A 24,443-nucleotide genomic window follows, 5' to 3' on the forward strand; every position below is an offset into this window, starting at 1 on the left:
GGCAGCCGCTGCTCTCGTTTGGAAACATCCCGGCTGGTCTCTCAATCCGGCTTTTAGCTGTACTGAAGTACTGAACGCCTTTTGCAAAAGGGCCCGTGTTGTTCCGAACCGCTTCAGTCGTTGGGCAGCTGGTAGACTTAAATTATTAAAGACCAGCATACATTGCCGTGTTACCTGTCTCAGTGTTAAACACCTCCTAGTACTTTCAAATTCTTGTTTACTAAAATATCGGTCCCAAAAGACATGGTGGCTCACTTCAAAAACACTTGGATATGCAGAGGCTGTCAGTCCTGTACTTTTCAGGTGTTACTTCCCTTCTTGTTGAGACTTATCTTTGGGTTTGGTTTTGACAGCACTCTATGCAGAAGTAAAATCTTCTTGTGTTTCTGTTTTCCACATACGTAAAGAAATATCTTGCCATAGTGGTGTTTTGCAAATGGTCATGTAGTTGCTTGCTATTGCAGGTCCCACTGAGATGCAGGCCTCTATTGGTACATTTGGTTTGCAGCTTTCATGTCATGTCCCTTTTCATATAATTTGTTCATTTGGCTATATTGGAACTCATTGGCCATTGCCCCTCTTCAGTCATTAATTGACTCCCCGGGCTGAGCACTCAACAATGCTCTGAGTTTTGTGCAGCACACATACCTGTTTGGTAAGGCATCTTCTGCTTATTTCAGAAATATCAGTGGAAACATACATTAATTCTCTTTTTTAGTATTTTTTCCAGGTTCTAAAGGATGCCATTAGAAGTACCTCGAGCTTGTTGTGATTCTTCATTAAAATCACTAAACTGATTAACTGATCAGTTACCCAGTTCTGGTTTTATTAGTGATAGAACAGTGCCAAACTGGTCTTCTTTTCAGAAATGCTAATGCATCACATCAAATGACAATAAGCTTTTGTGCCTTTTTTCCCAGTTTAATTAAATTTGAGAAAATAGTTTGGTTTTAGAGGCTCTTACTTACATAGCTTCCCTGACTGGCATTAGTTATATTCCTGTCTTCAGTGTAATAACTTGCTTTTCAGCTGGTTATTCTGATTATTTTGCTAAATCCTCTGGAAATCTAATGCAGTATCCCTTACAGCATCTTTACTTTTGAAAGTTCAGCCCTCTGCTAGCACTTGCATCTTTGATTCAGTAATAATTGACTAGTGTGCAATACCCATTGCTGATTGCTCAAAAATGATGAGGTATTTTAATTTCTCAGGGAGCTGTTGCATGTTTCTATTGAGCAACAGAAAAATCAGATGTAACCCTTGGCCATTTACTCTGATACAAAGAAAAGTTCCTTTTTGACATGCAGAGATGGGTTAATATTTAATGATGATAAGCGCCATGTTTCTTACAAAATAATTGTCTGCAAAAGCAAGCCCTTGTGGCTGATGGCAGTCCTGCTGACCTAACTGGAAGTTTCTACCTACATGGCAATTACTGTGCTTGTTACCCAGCTGTTTTCATCACTCTGTTCATTACAGTAAGAGCATATCATTCTTTCTATTATAAGTCATAGAATTATGAGTGGGAGGTAGCTTTTGGTTTTAGTAAAAAAAAAATCTGTTTAGTCAGAAGTTTTTCCTCTCCTGTAAAACCTTGTGGGGACTCCTCTACTGATGATAACTCTTTGAGCCTTCCTGTAGTGTAGATTAAAGTAAATAACTCGAGTGTTGCCAGGTGATGTTCAAGCTAATTGCACTAGTGGTTATTATCTTGGTATTAAATAATCTGCCACTGTATTCACAGAAAATGGTACTCCCATACTCATATCTGTTTAATTTGAGAGCAGAAAAAGCGTAACCTGAGAGAATCAATTAGAAAGGAAAAAGCCAGCGCTTCATCCTTCTAATACAATTTGGTCCTTCTTTGGTGGAGATGCTGTGAAGAGTTTGTTTAAGCAGAAGAAGAAGCTAAAACCAAGATTACTTTTTTACTTAGCTGTGTACAGTGGCATCATAATGTTCTCCACAAAAGAAAAAATAGGCAAATTCTTGGGAGAAAATAACCATTAACAATGATAACAGTAGTTCTGGAAAAATCCTTCTGCCATATTGAACAGACTTGGCCTGGCTTTTACCCTTATTTGGTGTGGGATGGAGGCAGGCAGTGGGGAACAACTAAATAAATGCAACCAAGTTTTCTTTAGAAAACTATGTGGACTGAAACTCTTAAGACTTGAGCAGCCACCCAGACATGGATATTTAACCAGACTTAAAAAACTGGAGGATCCCTCTTGTTTCACAGTAGATGCCAAACCTGTATCCACTAACAACACTACAAACAAACAAATTCCACTAACAACAACAAACAAAAAACTCCTTGGCTGTGAGAGCTGCAGGATGCTCCTGATGTCCTTCTGCATTGGCATTGCAGCTTCTAGTCTGTCAAACAGCTGTAGAAATGTGTGTGGTATCTACCTAAAAACATCCTCCTTTCAGTATCAAGGGATGACTCATGTGCACAAAGCTCACACAGAGAAATTAAAAAGTGATTAGGTCGTGTACAAAACTGGGTGCAAATGGTATGTTATCCAGGCTTTACCTTTGGGATATAGGCCTGATGTTAAAGCAAAAACTTGACATCAACTTGTAAACAGCCTAAACTGAGTTATGGTGCCCTATATATTCTATAACAACATAGAGTTATATTTATTCTTACACAATATAATTACTCAATAATAATAGGTAATTGTGTCAAGCTGCCTGCAAGGAAGTGTCAGTTACAACATTCTTGGACTGGTAGATTGGCAATTTTTGCACTGGAAATCAGTAATTCTGGGGTACCTAATTGTTTATTGCACTCAAGAAGCTGGATTTTTTTTTTAATTCTTTAGTTATTCTTCATTATGCAGTCTGCTCATTAGCACTAAGGGCTCTTCAGCTTTTTTAGAATGTATTTAAACTATGTTGTTTGTCCTGTGGCAGTGGGTGCACAGGTCAAGGGATAGGACATCCTGACTCTGGTCTTTGTTTGATGTGCAGACTGTTTATACCTTTGTATGCAAACTTACGTGCTACTACTCTGTGTGTTTGCAGCATTTTCTGAAGCTGCATAAGATATATGGTTTTATTTTTTTTTATCTTTTTTTGCCTAGAATGATGTGCTTTGCCTTGCTGTAAGCATGCCTAGGTCATCCAGGAAATAGTAAAGTCTATGACTTTTATGAGTTCATTTAATTGCCTACTAATCAAAGTTTGTGTCCCTTTGGAAATGAGAATCTTTGTACTCCAGAGTAATGTGTGTGTACTCATGCAGTGAGTAACCTGCTGCCTCTCAGATAATCTTGTTGTCAGGAGTCTGCTACCTGCCATCTGTCCTCTTGGCTCCTAAGTTCTCAAGAAATCAAATACTGAAGTTCGCAAGTCTCATGTTATTACATTGAAAAGTTGAGGCATACAGGACTTTGCTAGTTCCCTAAGTCTGGAAGCAAAAAGAGTAATTAACAATAGAGAATCTGTGGAAGCAATATACCAAGAAAAGCAGTGAAAGTTAGAAACTCCTCACTGTTCTCAAGTGCTCTGACATGGCCTTTTTGTTGCCACTCTTGAGTAATTTTATTTAAGAATTTGTCTGTACTTTCTAGGCTTTCATCTTGGAGTTAGGTTTATTTTTACAAGCATTACCTGCAAACATGTTGGAAATTGTCTTCTACCCAGTCTGTTTAGTTTTGCTTCTACCTCTGGTGCTAGCCAGTCTTGGGACAAGGTTATGATTTAATTTGTTTTAAACTCTGCATATAGTGCTATAGAAATAACAAATACTTCTTAATAATTAGCTTACCTTCCTTTCTTAAATGTTTAGTGTAGTTCTTGTGTTGTGATGAGGAAAGATTCTCTGAATTGTGAAAGTGCTGCATTTTTAAAAATAGAAAACATTAAAATAGACATCTTGGAAGTCTTTTAACATCCCAGATTGTGGGAGATATACACACTGCTGTCCAGGTAGCATGTTCACTTAAGGAGATAAATCTAAAATCAGTAATACTTGAGGTTGTACTGATTTAAAATTAAGAAGACAGCATGAGTTCTGGTGTTCTTGAAGTTGTGTGCTGTGTTTTGATACTGAAACCCAGAGATTGGGACAGAAAGTCAGTTCTGTTAAAACGAACAAAACCTCATTTAGAATGTCTGAATTTTGTGTCAACAGAATCCAAAAACTTACGCAATTGTGAAACAATTGCTTGCGGAAGGAAATGCCGGAGAACTGCAGAAATACTTTGGCTCACGGATGGAGTTTGGCACAGCAGGGCTCAGAGCTGCCATGGGAGCAGGGATTTCCCACATGAATGACTTGACTATTATCCAGACAACCCAGGTATTGTGTTCAGCACTTTATCTCACTTAACTGGTTGTGTATATAAATGGAAGAGCCTGATTTATGGCAGGCAAATGAGTATTCTATGGAAGTACAAGTTCTCTCCTATTCTTCCAGTTTTCAGAAGTAATTTAAATTATAATTATTAGCTGAGTGCCGATCTCTGAAAACAAGCAGAGAGAAGCTATTAAACCATTAAAAGAAGTTACTTTCTGTATTTGATTTGCAATTTAATTTATACACAGCTGCAGTTAAGCTCAAGTGTAACAGTTAGTGCTGCTGTAACAACTACAAAAAACCCCAAAGGTAGCCAACATTTGGTTAAGCTTTGTGTGTGCTAGACATGGTTTTACATAGAGGCAGTGAAGGTATGTATACATACATGGATCCTACTACTTGGGGAAAAAGCCCACAACCTTGAATAACTGCAGCCTGGAGTGGTGATGTATCGCGTGCTAAAGAGATGTCATTATTAGGGGGAGATTTGGTTAAAAACCTGAAATGCTGGCCAGCTGTTCTCTTCCTCATGTGAGACCTATGACAGCTGAATAATTTCTCAAAACCCGCAATTAAGACTAATTGTGTTACCTGTTCCTTTTTGGAGTTGATTCTGATATTTTAAAAAGTCCTTAAATGCTGTCCAGGTTTGCAATATTGATTTGAAGGTTTCTGATATTTCTTGGTGTTTATTGGTCCTGGACAAGCTGAATCCCAAAGCAGTTCAGTGAGATGCTATGTGTGCTCAGCTTCCTAAGACATCAGCATCTCAGTAATTATATTAATGTGATGATAAATTAAACATCAAGATTCGGTTAGTGAGGTGGATTTGTTGTTGTCTTAAGGGATTTTGCAGATACCTCGAGAAGAATTTCACTGACCTGAAAAAGAGAGGAGTTGTGATTGGGTTTGATGCTCGTGCTCATCTTTCCAGTGGAGGTAGTAGCAAAAGGTACTTCTTAGGTTTTATGTTTAGTATTTTGTAGATACCTTGTGTGATTAATGATGGATTTATATCTACTTCAATTGTATTTTCTTTCTATAAAGTGAATTAATGTGTGGGATTTACAGTATGCTTACATACTGGTAATGCCAAAGCAGTTCTTAGTGTTGTGCTTTGTCTTTTGGGAATAGTGAGGAAACACATTTGAATTGGGTCTGTACAATAATTGAGATATATTGATAAGTGATGGTGGTTTTGCTGGGATTTTGTAATTGCATTAGGGTGGGAGGGAAAACTGTGAATTCTAGGAAACTAATAGGCAAGAAAATGAATATATTCCCTTGGTATCTTTTCTTCCTGTTTAGGTTTGCAAGACTTGCTGCCAACACCTTCATCAGTCAGGGAATTCCAGTTTATCTATTCTCTGATATAATACCAACTCCCTTTGTGGTAGGTTTTTTATTATATGTTTTTATTACATTATCTGCTTTAAATGTACACAAATTCTGTCAAATACTTTGCATTACTTAACTTAAGGATAACTACACAAACCAGTTCTTACTTTTTAAGCCCTTCCTGCAGAGAGTCTTGTACTTATTTAGCTGTGTATAGTTTACAACATCCATAGGAAAAGAAGGGAGAATGTGGAGTGTGAGCGGATTCCTGTGGAGTCTGAAGTCTGAAACATACACTCACATTTGGCTGGATTTTTTTTTGTCAGAAGGGTTGTTGAATTGTGTCCACAATGCCCCCATCAGAACACCAGGTGTCTCCAGAGCAACACAGAAAAGCCCTGCTCTTGGCCCTTGTCCTAAAAGCAATAATTTCTCCCTGTTCCAGTTGCTCCAGTGAGGATTGCAAACAGAACACAGTGGTATAAAGACTTTCTGCATAGCATTCTTATACTGATACAAATTTTTGAAGATTTAGGGTCAAATTCTTCATAGTGTAGTTTAAAGTGGTGTTGCAAGAACTGCAGTTGAGTGCATTTCACTATTAAATAAAGAGCCAGGAGTAAACACAAAGTGGACTTGTGTTCATGAATAATGCTTCATTTTTAATTCACTCCATCTGTTTTGAGCTAATTGATAAGAGCTCTCTCCAAAACAATTCTCTTCTGAACCCTGATGGAGTAGCTGCTCTGCAGGCTGCTCCCAAAAGACAGCGTGGATGAGACTGCTTGAGCTGCCATTCTGTGCCTCATGGTGACTTGTGTCATTACCCAACAGACCTGGCACCCTCTAAGGCCTTGGTACCTCAAGTCATTCCACAGTAGGGAGCACATGCATCTGGCTTCCTTCTAGAAAGGCACTAGAGATTCACAAAGCATCTGGAGCAACATTAATAACATATAAATGGGAAAATGCACAAGAGAAAACAAGGGCTAAAGTTGTGCCACATGGAGTCTGGTGGAACAAGTACTATTTAGCTTCTGCTTTAGAGAGTCAGTGTGTAGGAATCATATCTTGACTTTATTTTCATACTATGAAGTATTATCTATGCATGAGAAGAAATATAATGTGTTGCACATTCTACTTCAAGTAACTTTTTTTGTTACAGCCATACACAGTAACTCATCTGAAGCTCTGTGCTGGAATTATGGTTACTGCTTCCCATAATCCAAAACAAGACAATGGTTACAAGGTATTCTAATGTGATCTATTTTCTGGCTTTTTCTTTCCGTGTAGTGAAACTGATGTAATTATATATAGTTCCTATCATGGTATAGACTTAATTAATTACTAGTCTCTCCATCTCTTCTATGTATTTAAATCTAGTGTAATGTTAAACTAGTAATACAATTAATGGATGCCATTGTAATCTGCTAGGCACTGAAAAAACCACAGCTGAATTGCCTGCGCACCAGTCACTCAGTAGCTGGGCAGTCATATACAGACTCTTCCAAAATACAAAAATTGAAGTTTTCTCAGTAAATGATTGGGCATTGCTTTGTGTTTCATTATGGATCTTGATATCTTTTGATAAAATTAAACTTGTTTTTTTTTAATAGAATAAAAATGGGATGTGAGAAGAAACACCGAGGATATTAACAGAATACTTTGGGTGTACCTAAGCCTAATTTACTGTAATACTTGAGTGGATGTACTGTACCTTAACCAACCAAAAAAAACCCAAACTATCTTACAAGATTAATGATCAAATAGTCACGTACCTATTTTTTATTTAGGTTTACTGGGAAAACGGTGCTCAGATAATTTCTCCTCATGACAAAGGAATTTCTCAGGCTATTGAGGAGAACCAAGAACCGTGGCCTCAGGCTTGGGATGACAAACTGATTGACAGCAGCCCACTGCTTCATGATCCATATGCTATGGTCAATAAGGACTATTTCAAAGACATACAGAAACAGTGCTTTTACAGGTGACTCCTGTTAATTATGTTAAGAATACAGGATATTCCATCTAGTATGTTAGCAGGGCAGTTCAAATTGATGCGAGTGAGGGTGGCCACAATAAGCCAGTTCATATAGCTGTCCTGGCAGAAGTCTAACCCAGCAAAGTGAGCAAATTTCTGATGATAGCTCCCAGTACTTTCATGGCCATGCATCAGCCAAGTGTCCCAGCAAGACTGGGGCTGCTGGAGGTGGACATGCCATGGACAGCCCACCAGCCTTAAAACAAGATTCTCAGAGAGACAGTGAACCAGGTTTTTAAGCCATTTCTGGACAAGAAGGTCTTGCTCTGTCATTCCAACCTTGCTTATGCTCCTGGTAGCCTTGGGTGCCTTAAAACAGCCTACTCCTATCACTTGCTCAGTAAAAATCTTTGCTTAGTAAAATGAAGTGGATGTTTCTCTTGGTGAACAGTTAGAGTTGATGTATGTAGTAGAGAAGTATCAACATTTAGATCTGCTTATTTTATGTAGACATTTTGACCCCCAGTAACCATGTTCTTACTCTTGCTAAAAACAGTCAGGAGTTACTAGAAAGCTGGGGCTATTACACTGCTTTTTCAGAATTGGAATTAAATGTCTCCCTAGGAGTTTGCATGATTTTAGATATGCCCATTGCTTTTTTCTTCCTAAAAATGAGTGTGCTCAAATTGGGCAGGCTGCTGTTGACTCACTGTGTTCACAGTCTTTGGGGGTTTAAATGCTAGAGTTGGGGATGAAGAGTCTCTTTAGTCAGTTGTATTTGTTTTTCATTCAACTTCTTTGGGATGTGTAGACTGTACTTAGTTACTCCAGTGATTTGCACATACTAGTAGGATATTGGATGCCAAGAGTGACTCATATTGTTGAAAAATTAAGCTAAGCCAATTTTCAAGCTATTGCTTTTAAAATCTGACCTCCTTTAATTCATAATTTTAACAGTGATATAGAATACCAAGTTGTATCTGTTTCCAAACATAGTCAGTTTTGTGCAGAACAGTCTTCCATGTCCAAGTTTACTGTTTCCTGTTTTATTTCAGGAATATAAACAAGGAAACAAACCTGAAATTTGTTCATACTTCTGTGCATGGTGTAGGACATAAATTTGTGCAGCTGGCTTTCAAGGCATTTGACCTTAGCCCTCCTTTCGCTGTTCCGGAGCAGAAAGATCCTGATCCAGACTTTCCCACAGTGAAGTATCCCAATCCTGAAGAAGGCAAAGGTGTTCTGGTAAATAGATTTAATTTTTTTTAATAGTTGTGATGTCTTTCAGTGTTTTCCTTTTTGCCAGAAGTCACAGCTGTAGATACTGGTGGAGGGTCAATTTTTAATTGGTTTCATAGCCTTACATTTAGTGATGAGTTAGCTGGTATCCTTTCATTGACATTACCCTCTTTGAACCAGTCAGGTAGTAATCAGCTGTAACTTTCAACTACTTTGTTCTCTAGCAGAATGGGCAGGATCTGCGCATGGGACAAAGTGATAGTTACTTTAAAAAAATGAAATAGTAATAAAAACATTCACATTCGTTTTTGGAAGGCTTCTACTCTTTTGTTCTGACACAACACCAGGAGAGGGCAGGAGAAGTCCTGACAAGTGGTTAGAATTTCTGCTACTATTTCTGTTACACTTTATTATTGAAGGATCCCATTAAATCTAGGTAGCTTTTAAGTTGGGCTACAGAAGTGGAATGATGTAGGTAAAGTTAAATGTCCTGACTATGTTCTTCTACTGCCAGGCTAGAAGTTTTTGGGGTTTTTGAGAGACACATAATTATTTTGGGTGTTTGGGATTCAATAAATTGGGAAAATTACTTAAAACCTATAAAGAAAGTGAAAATATTATTTGGGAATATTAACACTCATCTGGTCCTGCTTGCCACATTTCCAGACATTGTCTTTTGCTTTGGCTGAAAAAGATGGGGCAAGAATCATTTTAGCAAATGATCCTGATGCTGATCGACTGGCAGTGGCAGAGAAACAAGAGAGGTATGGTAATAAAGTAATGCAAACCATTGATATTTTTTACTCCCAAGGTTAGGCTCATTTGGAGAATTCTTGCTGCTTGTGTTGCAGAGGAAGAATAGTCACAGTAATAATTTTTTTGGTTGAAAACACACAGAAATGTGAGAAGACTCTATGAAGCAGACCACAGTAAGGGCGGGATATGAAATAATGATCAGTATTAGACAGTGTACAGAAGCCTGAATAAATAGTTGACACTTGCTGTAGTTTAGAATTGTTGTGCTATACTTTTTCAAAGGTAGGTTTTCAATTAAATTTTTTTCACATACAACTGATAAACATTTTTTTAATTCAAGGTTTATTAGACAGTAACTTGGCTTCAGGAAAATCTGTATAGTTCCCTGATAATCTCTTGTTCTTTAGTATGAGTATCTTCTTTCTCAAATCCTGTTAAACCAAACATTTTACTAATCATTAGATGATTTGTGCTTCTCTTGCTCAGTTTCCCACTTCTTTACATAATGTTATGTATTTGCATTTCACCTTAAAGTTTTTCAGTTTGGTACTTCTCAGTGTAGTCATTTGTACTCTCCCCTTCAAGAACCACCTATATGTGCATTATTTATCTTTGCATATCCAGTCAAAGAAGGGGATCACAAAAGGCAAACTTTCTCAGTCAGGGACTTACCATAAATTGTTCATATTTGTGCAATGTAACCTGTAGTTCTGACTCAATATGGCTGTCCCCTTACTTCATGCCCTCTGATATCCTGCACTTCTACAGTTGTTTACATTTCTTTATTGTGGTTTTATCTGATTAATAAAAGAAAGTGAAGATACGATACCAAGTGCTGAAGTTCAAGCGCTTGGTATCATATCTACAAATAGTGGTGTTTCTCCTTTATCTACCTTGATAAAGCAGAAACTAATCTGAGCAGTCATAAACTGTAAATCCTCAGTGAAAATAAACTTCAAGGTTTTCAGCTTAGAGAGGAGCAGAAAAAAAAAATCTGCTGCTGAATTCCCTGAGCATGAGAGCCAGAAGGAGAAGGTCAAATTATGCAACAGTCTTTGGTACCCAAGGCATGATATGGGCATCTGCTAGATGTCCTCAGTGGTTGTGGATGAATTAAATCGTTGAATCTGTATCAGTTAGATTTTCAAAAACTTCAAAAGTCCAGTTAAAGGAGACAGTGCAAATATCCATTTTGCTCAACAGATAACCAAAAAAGCTGAAGTAGTAGCTTTAAAGTAGCAGTATTTTCTTTGGGGTTTTGGGGTGCTTTTAAATTCATTAGCCTCACAGCATGAACTAAAAAGATTTCTCTGCCTTTGGAAGAAAACTGGTCTTTTTTTGTGGACACTGCTGTATCTTGGACAGTGTTAGTTAGTTGGAAGGTTCTTATTTCAATGGTTTTGGTCTGTGCCAGCCTCAGTTGGCAATTCAGCATTGAGAAAAAGGTATAAAAAGTTTCAGATGATGCTAGTTATGATGGGTTAAAACAAGAATGCAAAATCACTCATGCTTTTTGTCTGAAAACTTTGAGCTGCCACACTCTTGAAGAGGGATGTTAGTTTATTGCATCCACTCCCAGTGAGAGTGTGGGCTCTCATTCTGCTGCCTCTATGCTCGTTGTTTAGCCAGTCTCAGTTGTCTCCTAACTTCCAGTCCTGTGTCTTCTCAGACTTCTACCCTAGCTTTTCATACACTAATCAAATATTAATATAGGCTTCTACAGTATCTGTACTTCTTCTTTGACAGAACCTCCTGTAGAGCACACTCTCTCAGCACTCTTACACTAAGGTGCCGCTGTGCATTGCTTTGTGCCTGTTGGCATCAATAAATGCAGGAGACTGAGTCTGCTTCTCTTTCACAACAGGTACTGTTTCTGTAGGTCTTGGTTTTGTCAGTCTGGAAGTGTCTCTGTCCTCTTTTGTGACTGGGGTTTTTTTTTTGCAATTTTGACATTTGTCTTTCTTTTTTTCTTTTTTTTTTTCCTGTTCTAGCAACATATCAATATTAATCTTTTATACCCATTTAAGATTTTTTTTCCAATCTTCCCAATGACTAATTGATGTATTTGTGATTAAATCAAAAGTATTTGTCACTAGGTCAACTAAAAATACTGATCACTTGAGAACTGTATTTTTGTGTCTCTGGGCTTGTCTTAATCACTGAGTTTATAATTTGTATGCTGAACATTTTTACTTAAAATATGTTGGAAGTCTCACTGTTTCATCTTGGGATAACTGCAAAAGCTTATGTGTGTGATTGAAAAGAAAGGTAAGAGTTCCAGAATACTTTGGGGGAGGAATTTTTTTGTTTGTTCATTATGAGCACATGATACCTTGTTACTGTTACATGGAATTCCAAGGCAGTGGTTTATTTGTTAATATTCATTTATAAAAGAACCAATACATTCTTTTTTACCCCCAGTATTGTCCTTTGATTTTATGTACTTTCTAATATTTTTTGCCTGTAGTGGTGAATGGAAAGTGTTTTCTGGAAATGAACTAGGAGCCCTTTTAGGCTGGTGGATCTTCACTTGCTGGAAAAATAACAGTAGGGATACTCGTGCCATTAAAGATGTCTACATGTTATCCAGTACTGTTTCTTCCAAAATCTTGAGAGCAATTGCACTAAAAGAAGGTTTTCACTTTGAGGTAAGAAACACGTTGCACATTATTCCATGTTCTTTTAGTACCTTTCCTACGAAGTGTCATATGTTCATAAAACATTTATTTTTCTTTTTAATGCCTTTGATTTCTCCTCACTGCTGTAGGAAACACTGACAGGTTTCAAGTGGATGGGCAACCGTGCCAAGCAGCTCATGGACCAGGGGAAAGCTGTTCTTTTTGCATTTGAGGAGGCTATAGGTAAGAGACAGAATATTATGTTTTCATATCTTGCAAAATAGTGAAAATAGAACTACTGCAAAAAGTGACAGAATTGCAGAGAGTCACAGAATGGGTGAGGTTGGAAGGGACTGTTGGAAGTCATTTGGTCCAACCTTCCTGTCCAAGCAGGGTGTCCTAGTGCTTGTTGCACAGGATTGGACCCAGATGGTTTTTGAATCTCTCCAGGGAAGGATATTCTACAATTTCTCTGGGCAGCCTTTGCCAGTGCTCTGTTAGCGTCCCAGTAATGAAGTAAAACGTGAAAAAATATTAAAATGGTAATAAAAGGATGTCCTCAATACAATGGGTGTATTTCCAGTGAGTAGCACATAATTATCTATTTTGCTAATTGCTACTAGTTTTTAAAACCTTTGTATCTCTGCTTAGCACAAAGGAATATATATCTACAGTAGCATGGCTGCACAGATTTGGACTACAAATTCTGCATAAACTTTTTCTAAAAACAAGAAAAAAACCACATTTTTTCAGACATGAACTTGAGCTCTTTTACCTGACAGATATAAGTTTAGTGTAAATGAGAATAAAATAAAGTAAAAACTACCCCAAATTACATTTGTGAACTGGAAAGCCATGGTTGAAAGCCACAAATGAAAGTTATGAATTCATGAGGAGGAAATTGTAAAGCTGTAATGTTCTTTAAGTATCTCAATACCTGAAAACCAGAGAAAATGTGGCTAATTTCACACATAATTATCAGTATTACCTTACACTACTGTATAAGGTAACCACATTTGAGACAATGCTATACTTGCATTGTTCCTGCAGTGTGGCATTTCTCTTTCTAGAAAGCTCCATATGGACCTGGGAGCATATGGCACTGATATGATGCAAATTTCTGTCTTGAAATTCCATTGAATAACTTGCTTATTAAAATTAACACTGATTAGAAGATACTTTTTTTCTACTTTTGGTTTGACTCTAAAGTGTCTGTACTATGGTAATGTGTGTTTCTCCTTTCAAAGATGTTTGGCTAGCCTTCCCTCCCCTTCCTATTTCCTGTTAGAAAAGTGTCTAATTATATCTAATGTTCCTTGTTTAGGGTATATGTGCTGTCCTGCTGTTCTGGATAAAGATGGTGTCAGTGCTGCTGTTATAACTGCAGAGATGGCCAGCTTTTTGGCAACCAGGAATTTGTCTTTGTCTCAGCAGCTGAAAGCCGTCTATGATGAGTGAGTTCAATACTAACTTTTTATTTTTAAGATTTTCTCAATTTCACATATTGGGGTTAATAGGGACTCAATAGCAACCTATAGTTTATAAAGAAATAAAATGTGAGTCATTGTACTATTAAGACAATTCTGTAATAGTAATCTTCAGAAAGTGTTCCTGCCTTGTGGACATGAATATATTTATGACATTATTTTGTGTTGTTTTAAGGTATTTTAAATGTAATAATAACTACCTTACTAATTCTCTGTTAGTAATGAGATCTTTGTGGTGTTTTTCTTCACTTGCCTGAAAGGTTTTTTCATTTTGGGAAGTTCTGCACTTGGGTCCTTTTACAGAAGATTGGGCAGCTGTATTGCTGAGCTGTAGAGACTATAGTGCTTCTTGCTGCTTAAATGAGCCAGACACTCAAAAATGTTGATGGCTGAATGGGTCTAAGTAGCTCTGGCTTATTTATGCTATACATAGAAGCCAGCTTCTGTCCTTGCAGGGCTACTTATGATTAAATTCTTTCTTGTTGGCTCTTAAGTTAGGCTTTTTATTGTATTAGTCAGTCTTTTTTTTTGATAGATTATTGTTGTTGAGTTTTGGTTCTCCTTTTCTCTTTCTGCTCCTGATTAATGAGATTTGAGCTGATTATGCAGAAGTGCTGTGACTGGCCATTACTCTTGGCTATATACAGCTGGATATCCCTCTGAGAGCTTTTAATATGAGGCACTACTTTTCTTTTGTTCTTTTTTATTGGGTTCAAAGAAATCAATAGCAAAGATGAATGTTGGATTTCATGAGGCAGGGAGTGGGTTTTGTGGAGGTTTTGGGTTATTTGTTTTAAAGGAGGGAGCAGCACAGGCCATTTGATACTCTCCAGCTCTTCATACACACTAACAAGGGAGTGTGGAATCTGCAGAGAGACTGGAAAACTCCAGCCTTTGTGCTGCTTGTTTCGCCAGTCCTGAGTTCTCATTTGTGTGCTGCACTAGCCATGCTTGTTTCATTGTCTCTTTAGGAAGGAATCAAGTGGCAAAGACTTGCTTACACTGCATAGATAAATTGTGTGATATAAAAGCATGAACGATGAATTCATACCTAGAGCAGCAAATACAGCATCTGATGTGAGAATTCCCTTAAATGCTACTAGCTGGAAGTGCATATTAAAGAATTGAATATTCAGCCTCTGGCTTGAGGTTTTTTTATTGTTTTTTTTTTTTAATACTAATACAGTAAACACCTGCTTCAGATTGACCTCAGAATATTTGCCTGAGTGGAATTGAGCTGTGCCACAGTGCTGCTGTGTACATAGCCACTGAAAAGGACTCAGAGCTGCTTCAGCATAGAAGCAGTCTGTAAGATGTCACTGCACATAGTCACTCACTCTTTGTGGCAAAGCTACAGACAGAGGGAAGGATACAAATCTGCCCTATTCAACTGTTGTTTGATAATGAGCTGGAAGTAGGGTTCTTGTTTTGGGGGGTTGTTTTGCATGTGCTTGATTTTTGTTTGTGGCTAATATAGGGTTGCAGTTTTCTAGGGTTGCAGTTTGGGACTTCAGACTACTTTACTTTTTTGTCAGATTGACCTTGTGAGTTGAAGCAGAAGAAACTCTCTTTTGTATTTTGGAAATGTAGAAGGGGAATCTGTCTTGAAGTAAATGCAGATAAGAAAAGGACATGGTCCTAGTAGGCTTATCACTTCTTTCAGATACAGGATAGGTTTTGTTAATTCCCTTACTGAATTCTTAAGACTAATTTAACTATTATTAACCTTCAAGATGTCCATTTAGGTATAAACATAACTCTATTTATGAAGGCATTCAGATTTCTAGTGTGAACATCCTAGTACTAATGAAGATTCTGCACCTCAGATTTTCACTGCCATCAAGAATATTTATCAAGTCTTGATCTGTAGCAAGAGCTCACTTGAACAACCAGTCCAGGCTTGTATGTTTCTCAACAACATGATATTTTGAAAAGTCAGTGTTACCGAGTCATTTGTCTTTGCATCACATTACCTGGCAGCAAACAGGTGAAGTAGAGAGACAATGTTCAGAACCGTTTGGTTTAGTAAAAACACTTCTACTTTAATGCTTTGTAGAAACACTTCAATGAAGTGTGATTGGAAAAACCAGTCTAGAATTTGTTTTACTTAGAAAAGGTCAGCTGGAATCCACTCAAAGAAGCTATTAGATGGAGTCTCTTCCCTTCCTATGGTGATTAGAGCACTTCAAGGCAATAACGATATCCTTTTTTCTTCTGGTGTTGCTGTAAACTTTCTCAGTTTTCATAATCAAAAATAAAAGACGTCTGCAGAGAAGTTTATTTGAAGTATGTAAAATGGAATAATTAAGCAGTTTTGACCTTTTTAAAATTGTAAGGGCAAGAACTGATGCTTCAGTTGGGTGAGCATGAGTACAGTGTTGCTTTTTGGAAGGTTGTATAATGTGTCTGGTGTAGAACTCTTAGGACATTGCTTCCTGGATTCACTAGTATTGCATCTTCACAGATACGGCTTCCATATTACCAAAGCTTCATATTTCATCTGCCATGATCCTAAAGTTATTCAACAGCTTTTTGACAACCTTAGAAATTTTGATGGAAAAAACACATACCCAACATCTTGTGGTAGATTTAAAGTTTCTGGAATAAGAGATCTAACTACTGGGTATGACAGCAGCCAGCCAGATCAAAAGGCTGTAAGTATCTTTCTAAATTACATGTAAATCATATGTGATGTATATACACATACGTAAAACATTCTGTGGAGAAACATTAAACATATTTATATACTGAGTCATAAAACAACTTAGATTGGTGACAATTATTATGCCTTGGTGAGAGGAAGGGAAGCCAAGAGAGTGTTGGGTTTTTTGTTAGGTTTTGTGGTGTGTTTTTCTCTCCAAGATGACAGTTTGTGAAGGGCAGTAGGAGGATATTGCTACCTTGCTACAGCAATCTGCATTGTTTTCTTGTGAGTGCAAGTTAAACTGTCTATTAAGATGTGGCTTTGGATTCTGTGTTTCTCCACAATCTCCATTTCCTTTCATCCTGGGAAATGCCATGACAACTCAACTTCTATTAGCAGTAAAAAATTGTCTGCATTTGAAATGAGCTACCTAGCAGTGATGCAGTTCTGCCAGATTCCAGGCTGAGGACAAGGCTGTCCTTGCGGTCTCAAGACCACAGTGTTGAAGAAGACAGAACTAAACTATAATTTTAGCTGATGCTTTTGTCATACTATCTAACATCAAGTCATGGGTTTATATATCATCTCTTTCCAAGTTTTTTTTTTTTAAATATTCTTAATATTTCTAGATACTTCCTACTAGTAAAAGCAGCCAAATGATAACATTCACTTTTGCTAATGGAGGAGTGGCCACAATGAGAACCAGTGGGACGGAACCAAAGATCAAATACTATTCTGAACTTTGTGCACCCCCTGGGAACAGGTATTGTCACTGACAGCAGTACATTTGGTGTAACAGAGTCTGTGTGGCTTCTTGGTATTGTTTTAGAGAAATAAGAGCTCTCCACAGTCAAATAATATTACTAAAGTCATTTTAGTGAATGTATTTGTATCAAGCTTCAACTCTGCAAAATTTGTTGACACATTCTTGACACTGAAATTACTTTGCACTTGGTTTTACATTCAGTGAACACAGTATCAGGAAAAACATTCTGCCTTAAATAAATGCACATATTTTCACCCCTTTTTTACATACATAGTTACTTTAAAATATTTAATCAAATATAAAGTGTTCTAATATATTTCAGATCCTTTTATGTTTAGCAATTATATCCTTAACCAGTAGCCTTGGAAATCATACAATCTTAAAGATAATTATTAACTTATATAATGAAAGTAATACTATTTCATGGATGAAAAATCTAAGAATACTGCTACAGGTATAAAAATTACACTTCTAGTCACTTACATTTAGTAATAGAAGATCATCTGAACTCAAATTCACCATACTACTTTAGATTATATTGTGGAGTTATGTTTCTTCATAGCCTTCATGCATATCAGTAGAAAGTGAACATCAGTGCATTGCCATAAGAAGTCAAATATATAGACTTCTAGCATTAATATAAAATGTTTGTCTAAAGCAATGCCACAGATTTTAAAATTCCTCACACTAAAACTATACAGTTTAGCTTTTTCATTGTTTCACTGTTTTCTGTGTTTGTGTGATTTTTGTTTTCCAGTGATGTTGAACAGCTGAAGAAGGAACTAGATGAATTGGTCAATGCTCTTGAAAAACACTTCTTTCAACCAGAAAAAAACAAGCTTCAACGAAAGACTGAGTAAAATAGCAAAATTACTACCTTGGTTGGCTTTTGCAGAATTAGAAGTGCATTATTTAAGAAGTTAAGGTTTTTTAGGACCAAACATCTGAGAACTCTTGACTGTAAAGACTTCTGCTTTTAAGAGTTATTTTGGGTACTCTTGGTTCTAGTATCTTATTTTGGAAGGCAAGTAGTACCTTTACTCTTAATGGACCAAAAAAACCCAATCAGTTGAACTAAAAGCTTTATGAACTAAAAGTTGACTGCCAATGTATTTCAATCAAAACTTGTTTTAATTAAATATAAATGATATTCTGATATCTGAAACGGCCTATTTTGTGGTGACTTATTTGTTTTGTGTGCATATAATCTGGTAACACTATGAAACTTTGTCTAGGTTTAGATTTGCAAAGGAAGTTCTTTTGTTAACCGGAAGTATTTAAAGCTGTGATGAGGCTTTGACAAACTTAGGGCAGATGATTCAGAAGTATCTTGCTTAAGGATTTTGGCCCAAAGAAACAAGAAACTCACTGCAAATTTGTTCAATATCTATTTGCTTTGGGACTATATATAATATTCCAGGCAAGGGATACAAAGTGCACTAAACTGTCTTTGAATGCCATGAACTCATTACGATAGTATATCAACACACAGAACCTTTTTTTGCCTCACTGAACTAAGCATAATTAGTTCAATGCATAGCCTAGTTTTGGAGCCTCTCACACTGTGCTGCCATGACTTGGTGCATGTCTAACTTAGAGCAGAAGTTTCAATTTCATTGCATGCTCTTGTCTGTGCTTGCAAAGTCTGAGAGGGTTTTTTGGAGGTTGCCAGTTGACTTTAATATGGGGCTTTTCTGCATTTTCAGTATTTGCTTTGGATATCAGTGTAGCAGTAATAGTCACAACCATAGCTACATACTTCTTACAAATGCAAAACTTCTAAGCTTGATTATCCTCCCTGAATTCAAGTCCTCTGTGCTTGTTATTTTCAGTGCAACTTGAAGATTGCAGCAGTTGTGCAGCTGGATACAGGGAGGCAGCCCTGGGGGAAGTGGAAGGAAAGGAATTTTTACTGCAGATACTGCAGATTATGTGCAGTCTTGTGGTGAGAGGCCTCAGAAATGAGTCTGGGGGTGCTTCAGGGATCTTTGGATCTTTTATGACACCTTCTAAGACATGAAAGCGGTCTCTCAAGTCAGCCTAGTTGATTGAATTGTGCCCCATCAGAAGGATATAATACCTTCAAGGCTCCATGTGCATGTTCCAGTACTTTTCTGGAGGGGAGTTTTCATGCCTGAGCCAGTTGTGTAAGGGGGGACATTGGCAGGATAAAAAGCACTATCCCAGCATGAAGGATCTGCTTCTTACTGGCTTCCTCCTTGCTTGAAGGCACAGACAGAGGAATGGTTCTTCTGGAGGCAGGTTGGGGCAGTGCCTTCCATTTGGGCCTTGATGAACTACACCCAGGGCTGGAGAAGCTCTGTGGGTCTGCACAAGCTTGCAGCCTTGGGAGGTGATTCTCTCCCTCCACTCTGCTCTTGTGAAAGCCCTCTTGGAGTACTGCATCCAGCACAGGAACGATGTGAACCTGTTAGAGCAGGTCCAGAGGAAGGTCATGAAAACAGTCAGAGGGTTAGAATAACTGTGCTGGGAAAAAAGGCTGAGAGGCCTGGGGTTGCTCAACCTGTAGAAGAGGCTGTGAGATCTTTCAGTATAAAAAGGGGGCTTATAAGAAACACACTTTTTACCAGGGACTGTAGGGACAGGACAAGGGGAAACAGCTTTCAAGTGAAAGAGGATAGATTTAACTGGATACAGGGAAAGATATTTTTATACTGAGGAGGGTGAGACACGGGAACAAGTTGCCCAGCAAAGCTGTTGGATGCCTGAAAGTGTTCAAGGCCAGGTTGGTGCAGCTTTGAGTCTGATCTAGTGGAAGGTGTCCCTGCTTCATGTAGGGCAGTTGAACTAGGCGATTTTTAAAGGGGACCATCACACCAAAACAATTCCATAATTCCTTTTACTTTTGTTTCTATTGGGAGGGCTCACATTTCTTTTAGTGCAAAATATGATAAGGGATGCTTTGCTGAATTCATGGGAAAGGCCTGAAGACAGAGGTTTACAGGTCCTGAATTTTTTAATGTATTTATCTCAACATCTCTGCAGGCTAGAGAGGCATATTTTACATGTGCCTTTATATGCCAAACCTGGATTTGGATTTTGCTAATGTTAGAAGTTTGGAAGTGAGACCTGAAATGTGCTCATGTATACTGAAATATCCTTACGATGGCTTTAGACCATCCTCAGAAACAGTAGAGACATAGGATGATGACGTAATCTTTATCATTTTGTTTTCCTAAGGTCAAGGAATTTACTTACTTCTGTCTCTATTCCAGACAGAAGTTCACAACTTTGGGGTGTGGGGCGCGACAAAAAAACCAGCCAAACTCACAGTGGTTATCAAGCTGCTTGAGCAATTACAACAAACTACAAAGTTACAAGAGCAAACTTGTTATTGCTAAAGTCTTTACTAACCTTGTCTTGCATCAGAGAAAGAGGATCTAGAACTGAAATAAAGAATCAAAACAAGGTCAGCAAGAGTATAGCAAAGAGAGAAGTTAGTATTGCAAGTCAGAATGGGTGTTAAGCTACAGTTTCTTCAGAGCTGGTCTAATTCTTCCACTAAAGAGTTGTGTAAGATAATGACACCTACTTAGACATTGTTAGTCCCAAGACAGAAATTGTAATACAGACAAATGTAATTTGTAAAAAAGCGGCATTGAACTGGCAGCAGGTGCACTTGTATTTTACCCATAAATGGGAATTGCCATGACTGGAATAAAGAGTGCTTACAGCCCTGACTGAACTTGGGTGTAAGGGAATTCTTGGCTGTTTCTAGAGAAAGACACATCCCTACGTTACCAAAAACATGTAAAATTAGCCTGTTTTTTATGACAGATGGAAACACAATTCCAGTGACAGTTAAAAATATTGATCCCTATAGGGGATCAGGCCTATGGGGCTAGAGGGAAAGACTGAGAAGAATTAGAATAGTTCTCAAAACTCTGCCAAAATAAAACCCCAAAACAGTAATGCTTTAAGAGTGGACCAATGGACTTCACTTGAAGGTTATTAGGATTTTTACAAGTCCCAGTATCATAAAATTTATTGAATAAATTAAAATTCAGGAATGGATTGAAACAGTTTGGCTGGAAGGAAGTAAATACATTTCATCTAAGTACTATGAACTTAGTCCACAGCGTAGTATGTAAAAGTATCGTTATGACAGTCAAGTATTGAGTTGCAGAAGAATTTATTTGATAATTTTGCTATATACAACAAATGAAACAAGGATAACTGGAATTAATTCTAAAATAAGCTTTATTATATAAGCAATTTTCATTTTGTACAATGTGTGCTTAAATATGTAACCAATTCACCTACAAAGTTTCTGTAAATAAAGTTTTTCTCCTTGCTAATCCTTTTAAAAATTCCAGTGGTCATGGGTTTTATTTTCACACACCGCCAACAAGCAAATCTTATGTCCTTGATTAACGATCACTGTGAATAGCAATGTTAAAATTATATTAAATTAACAGTTGTTAACCACCAGCATAAGTATTAACAAGTTTGGGGATTTTTAGGATTCTAATGCTGAAGGCATCTGGATGCCATATGTATATCTAATTAATTGTAAATATAAAAAATCACCAGTAAAACAGTTTCCTGTCTCTAAGTACAAAGCTAATCAAAAGTAATTAAGCTGAATTGCTTTCCTCCCCAGTACATTTCTGCACTATGTAAGATATACATTCATCATGGTATTAGTATTTCTGATCAACTTCCAAGTAGAAATCGTCATCACTCTGCTGTATAGTAATTGCCAGGTAACTGAAATGAGGTCATGCACCATCAGAACATTGTGAATAATGGGATGAGATTAAACTCTCCAATTATATCCTAACACCTAAATAAACTGTAATATAGATGATTGCATAGAAACAGCAGCTTCCAAACAAAAAGGAGAAGCTTAAAATACATAAACACTGGTAAGTAATTTTCAAAAGTATGTATGGGAATGAAAGAGAGAGAGGATTAATCATGACATTTGAAATGCTCAAAAATACAAAGACAGCACCAGGCAGGATCTGTAACAGTAGCTCAACTCCTTCTTGACTACTCATTAGTGATAATAGAAAGCCTCTTGTCTACAAAGATAATCACTAATTAATGTCACTGGCATGTATTCCTACAGTATATGCAGTAGGTAAATGTGCTATCATAGCAGTTGTGCAAATTTTGTTTATGAATTGAGATTATATATAAATAGCATCTGGAGATACAATGTCATTGGATAAGAATGTAGTATTTCATCCAGAGCTCCCTAAGTCAAAGCACTGCAAAACAGTTAGTAACACCCCTTAATAATGTACTAAACAAATTTACATGACAGAAGTCACAAAAAAAGACTTTTATACAATAACAATTGAAAATCATCATTGTGGGTAACATAGAGAGAAAAGCACAGAAACTTACAAGGCAACTGAAACACAATATAGGTGCCTGCATTCAAATTCACAATCCAAAAACATTACTGCTCAGCTGCTGCCCAGCTATGGAGCAACTTGAACTATGAAAGCATCTTGGGTGGAAACTTCCTGTTTGCCTTGTGGTACTTCAAAGGGTACAGCACCAAGTTCTGCCCTCATCATGGCCTAGCACATTCAGCCTAAATTTATATTGCTCTACAATCCTACACCAGCTGGGACCAAGTGAGTAGATACCTCTGGTCCTTAACCTACAAAAGAAGCTTCACTACCCACATGTTCTCACAGAGTGCTCCATACAAGCCTGTATATTCAGGTTCTGTACAAAAGGCAGTGCTGGGGTTTTCCTTGCATTTTTTTTAGAACATGACAGGACAAAGAGAAAATAGTTAAACTGGTGTTATTTTTACATCATGTTTGCAGGATGTGGAAAGCACAGCTTGATTTTCCTCCTCAGTCTGAGGAAGTTAATGTGGTGGTATATGCTTTAGTTAATAGGCTACTGTAAAGAAAAATCTAACCTGTGAAGGAAAAAAGAACAGAGATCTACTCTTTCAGAAAACAGAAAATTATTAGAAAGTCTGGTGCTCATAGCTTTCACATGAATACTGGAATCCCAGTCCCTGGAACACATAAAAGTGTTAATTTTTAGGGACTGGAACATAAAACACTCATTGTGGTTCTTTTTTATTGCCCCTACCTAAGTAACAGTTTCATCAGGAAGCAGGGAAGGAATGTGTCTAAAGTAGCCTGAAAGGTGATGATTAGGTAACATTCATTGCAGGCAGGCTGAACATTCTGGGGCTGATTTCTTTCCCAGTATCAAAGAGGAGAAAGAAGAAAGTATTTCTAATTGTGACACTCTAGTATTGACTTCTGTTGTTGTGCAAGGATTTTCCAAAAAGCGAGAAATAGTCTCATAGAATCCTTCTCTGTTTCATTACATTTTTTCAAAGACAACAGTGAAGCAGTAAAAAAAGTCCTCCTAAGATCATTAGCTGATAATTTGGGCAGCAGTGCTGGAGCTGTCTGGGTGGGAATTGCAGTTCACCTTCTGCTAGAGCACGGTTACCAGAGGCATATAATGCTCAGGCAGGCTTAAAATGAGACAGGCACTAAGACAGGCACTGATTGCAAGGAAATGTCCTTCCTCTTTCCAAGGACCATAAAGGTGACACCGAAAATCAAGAGTCACTCGGACCAATTCCCATGTCTGAAGTGGAAGCAGCCAGCCTTGACCTGAGCACAGGCTGGGAACAAGCTCTGGGTGAGCTGCTACTTAAACACCTCAATGCACTTTCCAGCGAAGTGGTAATTTACTGCACTAGGAAGTACACGCAGATGCTAAAGGTCATGGAGACACAATGGATTTTGTATCTTCGTGTGTATCTACACTTTGCAAGTAGGGGATATGCTTGAATAACAAAATCTGACTTGTTTTTCATAATCTGGGTCAACATTTTGCTTGCATTTGACTGTTTGACTGTTTCCCTCACAGCAACAAGAGCAGGTTTCCTGTAGAAAGCTCTGATTCTACAAATGTGCACAGGATTAAAAGTAAGAAAATCAGTGGTCTTACTGCCAAGAAGTAGCAGTTGAAATTGAAAATTAATTGAGTGCAGAAGTGGTTTGCACAACGGCGATGTAGAATGCCTTAATCTTCTCCACTTGCAGAGAAGTATAATTGAGTCTCTGGATCCATTCATGCCTTATCATTTCTGGCAACTGGAAGACCAACTAATACCTACTCTTACAATGACTTTATGCATATGCAAGTCTGGTTTCTTTGAGGAAGCCATCCAGGTGACTCAGGTAAGCTCTCAAAAGGCTGCCCTGCGGCCCGGGCTGGGCCCACAGCCGAGTGGGGACTTGACTGCTTCAGAACTTGCAGGCCGGGCCAGCTCCAGCCTTGCGAGCC

At 37.7% G+C, this 24,443-nt stretch overlaps 1 protein-coding gene across 1 annotated transcript; it reads left to right on the top strand.

The window, feature by feature from the left end:
- The first annotated feature begins 4,145 nt into the window (after positions 1 to 4,145).
- Positions 4,146 to 21,469, top strand: PGM2 (phosphoglucomutase 2). Its single transcript, XM_031066483.1, has 13 exons — positions 4,146 to 4,312; positions 5,155 to 5,261; positions 5,618 to 5,702; positions 6,813 to 6,896; positions 7,441 to 7,634; positions 8,684 to 8,873; positions 9,534 to 9,631; positions 12,091 to 12,271; positions 12,391 to 12,484; positions 13,566 to 13,695; positions 16,193 to 16,382; positions 17,002 to 17,135; positions 17,896 to 21,469. The coding sequence occupies exons 1-13, from the start codon at positions 4,226 to 4,228 to the stop codon at positions 17,996 to 17,998; spliced, it is 1,677 nt and encodes a 558-aa protein (XP_030922343.1). The 5' UTR covers positions 4,146 to 4,225; the 3' UTR covers positions 17,999 to 21,469.
- Positions 21,470 to 24,443: the final 2,974 nt, after the last annotated feature.

This window comes from Geospiza fortis, unplaced genomic scaffold, assembly GCF_000277835.1.
Source record: "Geospiza fortis unplaced genomic scaffold, GeoFor_1.0 scaffold40, whole genome shotgun sequence".
In the NCBI taxonomy this organism is placed as follows: Eukaryota; Metazoa; Chordata; class Aves; order Passeriformes; family Thraupidae; genus Geospiza; species Geospiza fortis.

What these genes read in the sequence shown, in the direction of transcription:
- PGM2 (XM_031066483.1), top strand. Translation starts at nt 4,226, where the DNA reads ATGGAGTTTGGCACAGCAGGGCTCAGAGCTGCCATGGGAGCAGGGATT. An exon ending in AGTGGAGGTAGTAGCAAAAG is followed by an intron (nt 5,262 to 5,617) that starts GTACTTCTTAGG and finishes CTTCCTGTTTAG; the next exon opens with GTTTGCAAGACTTGCTGCCA. An exon ending in CAGAAACAGTGCTTTTACAG is followed by an intron (nt 7,635 to 8,683) that starts GTGACTCCTGTT and finishes GTTTTATTTCAG; the next exon opens with GAATATAAACAAGGAAACAA.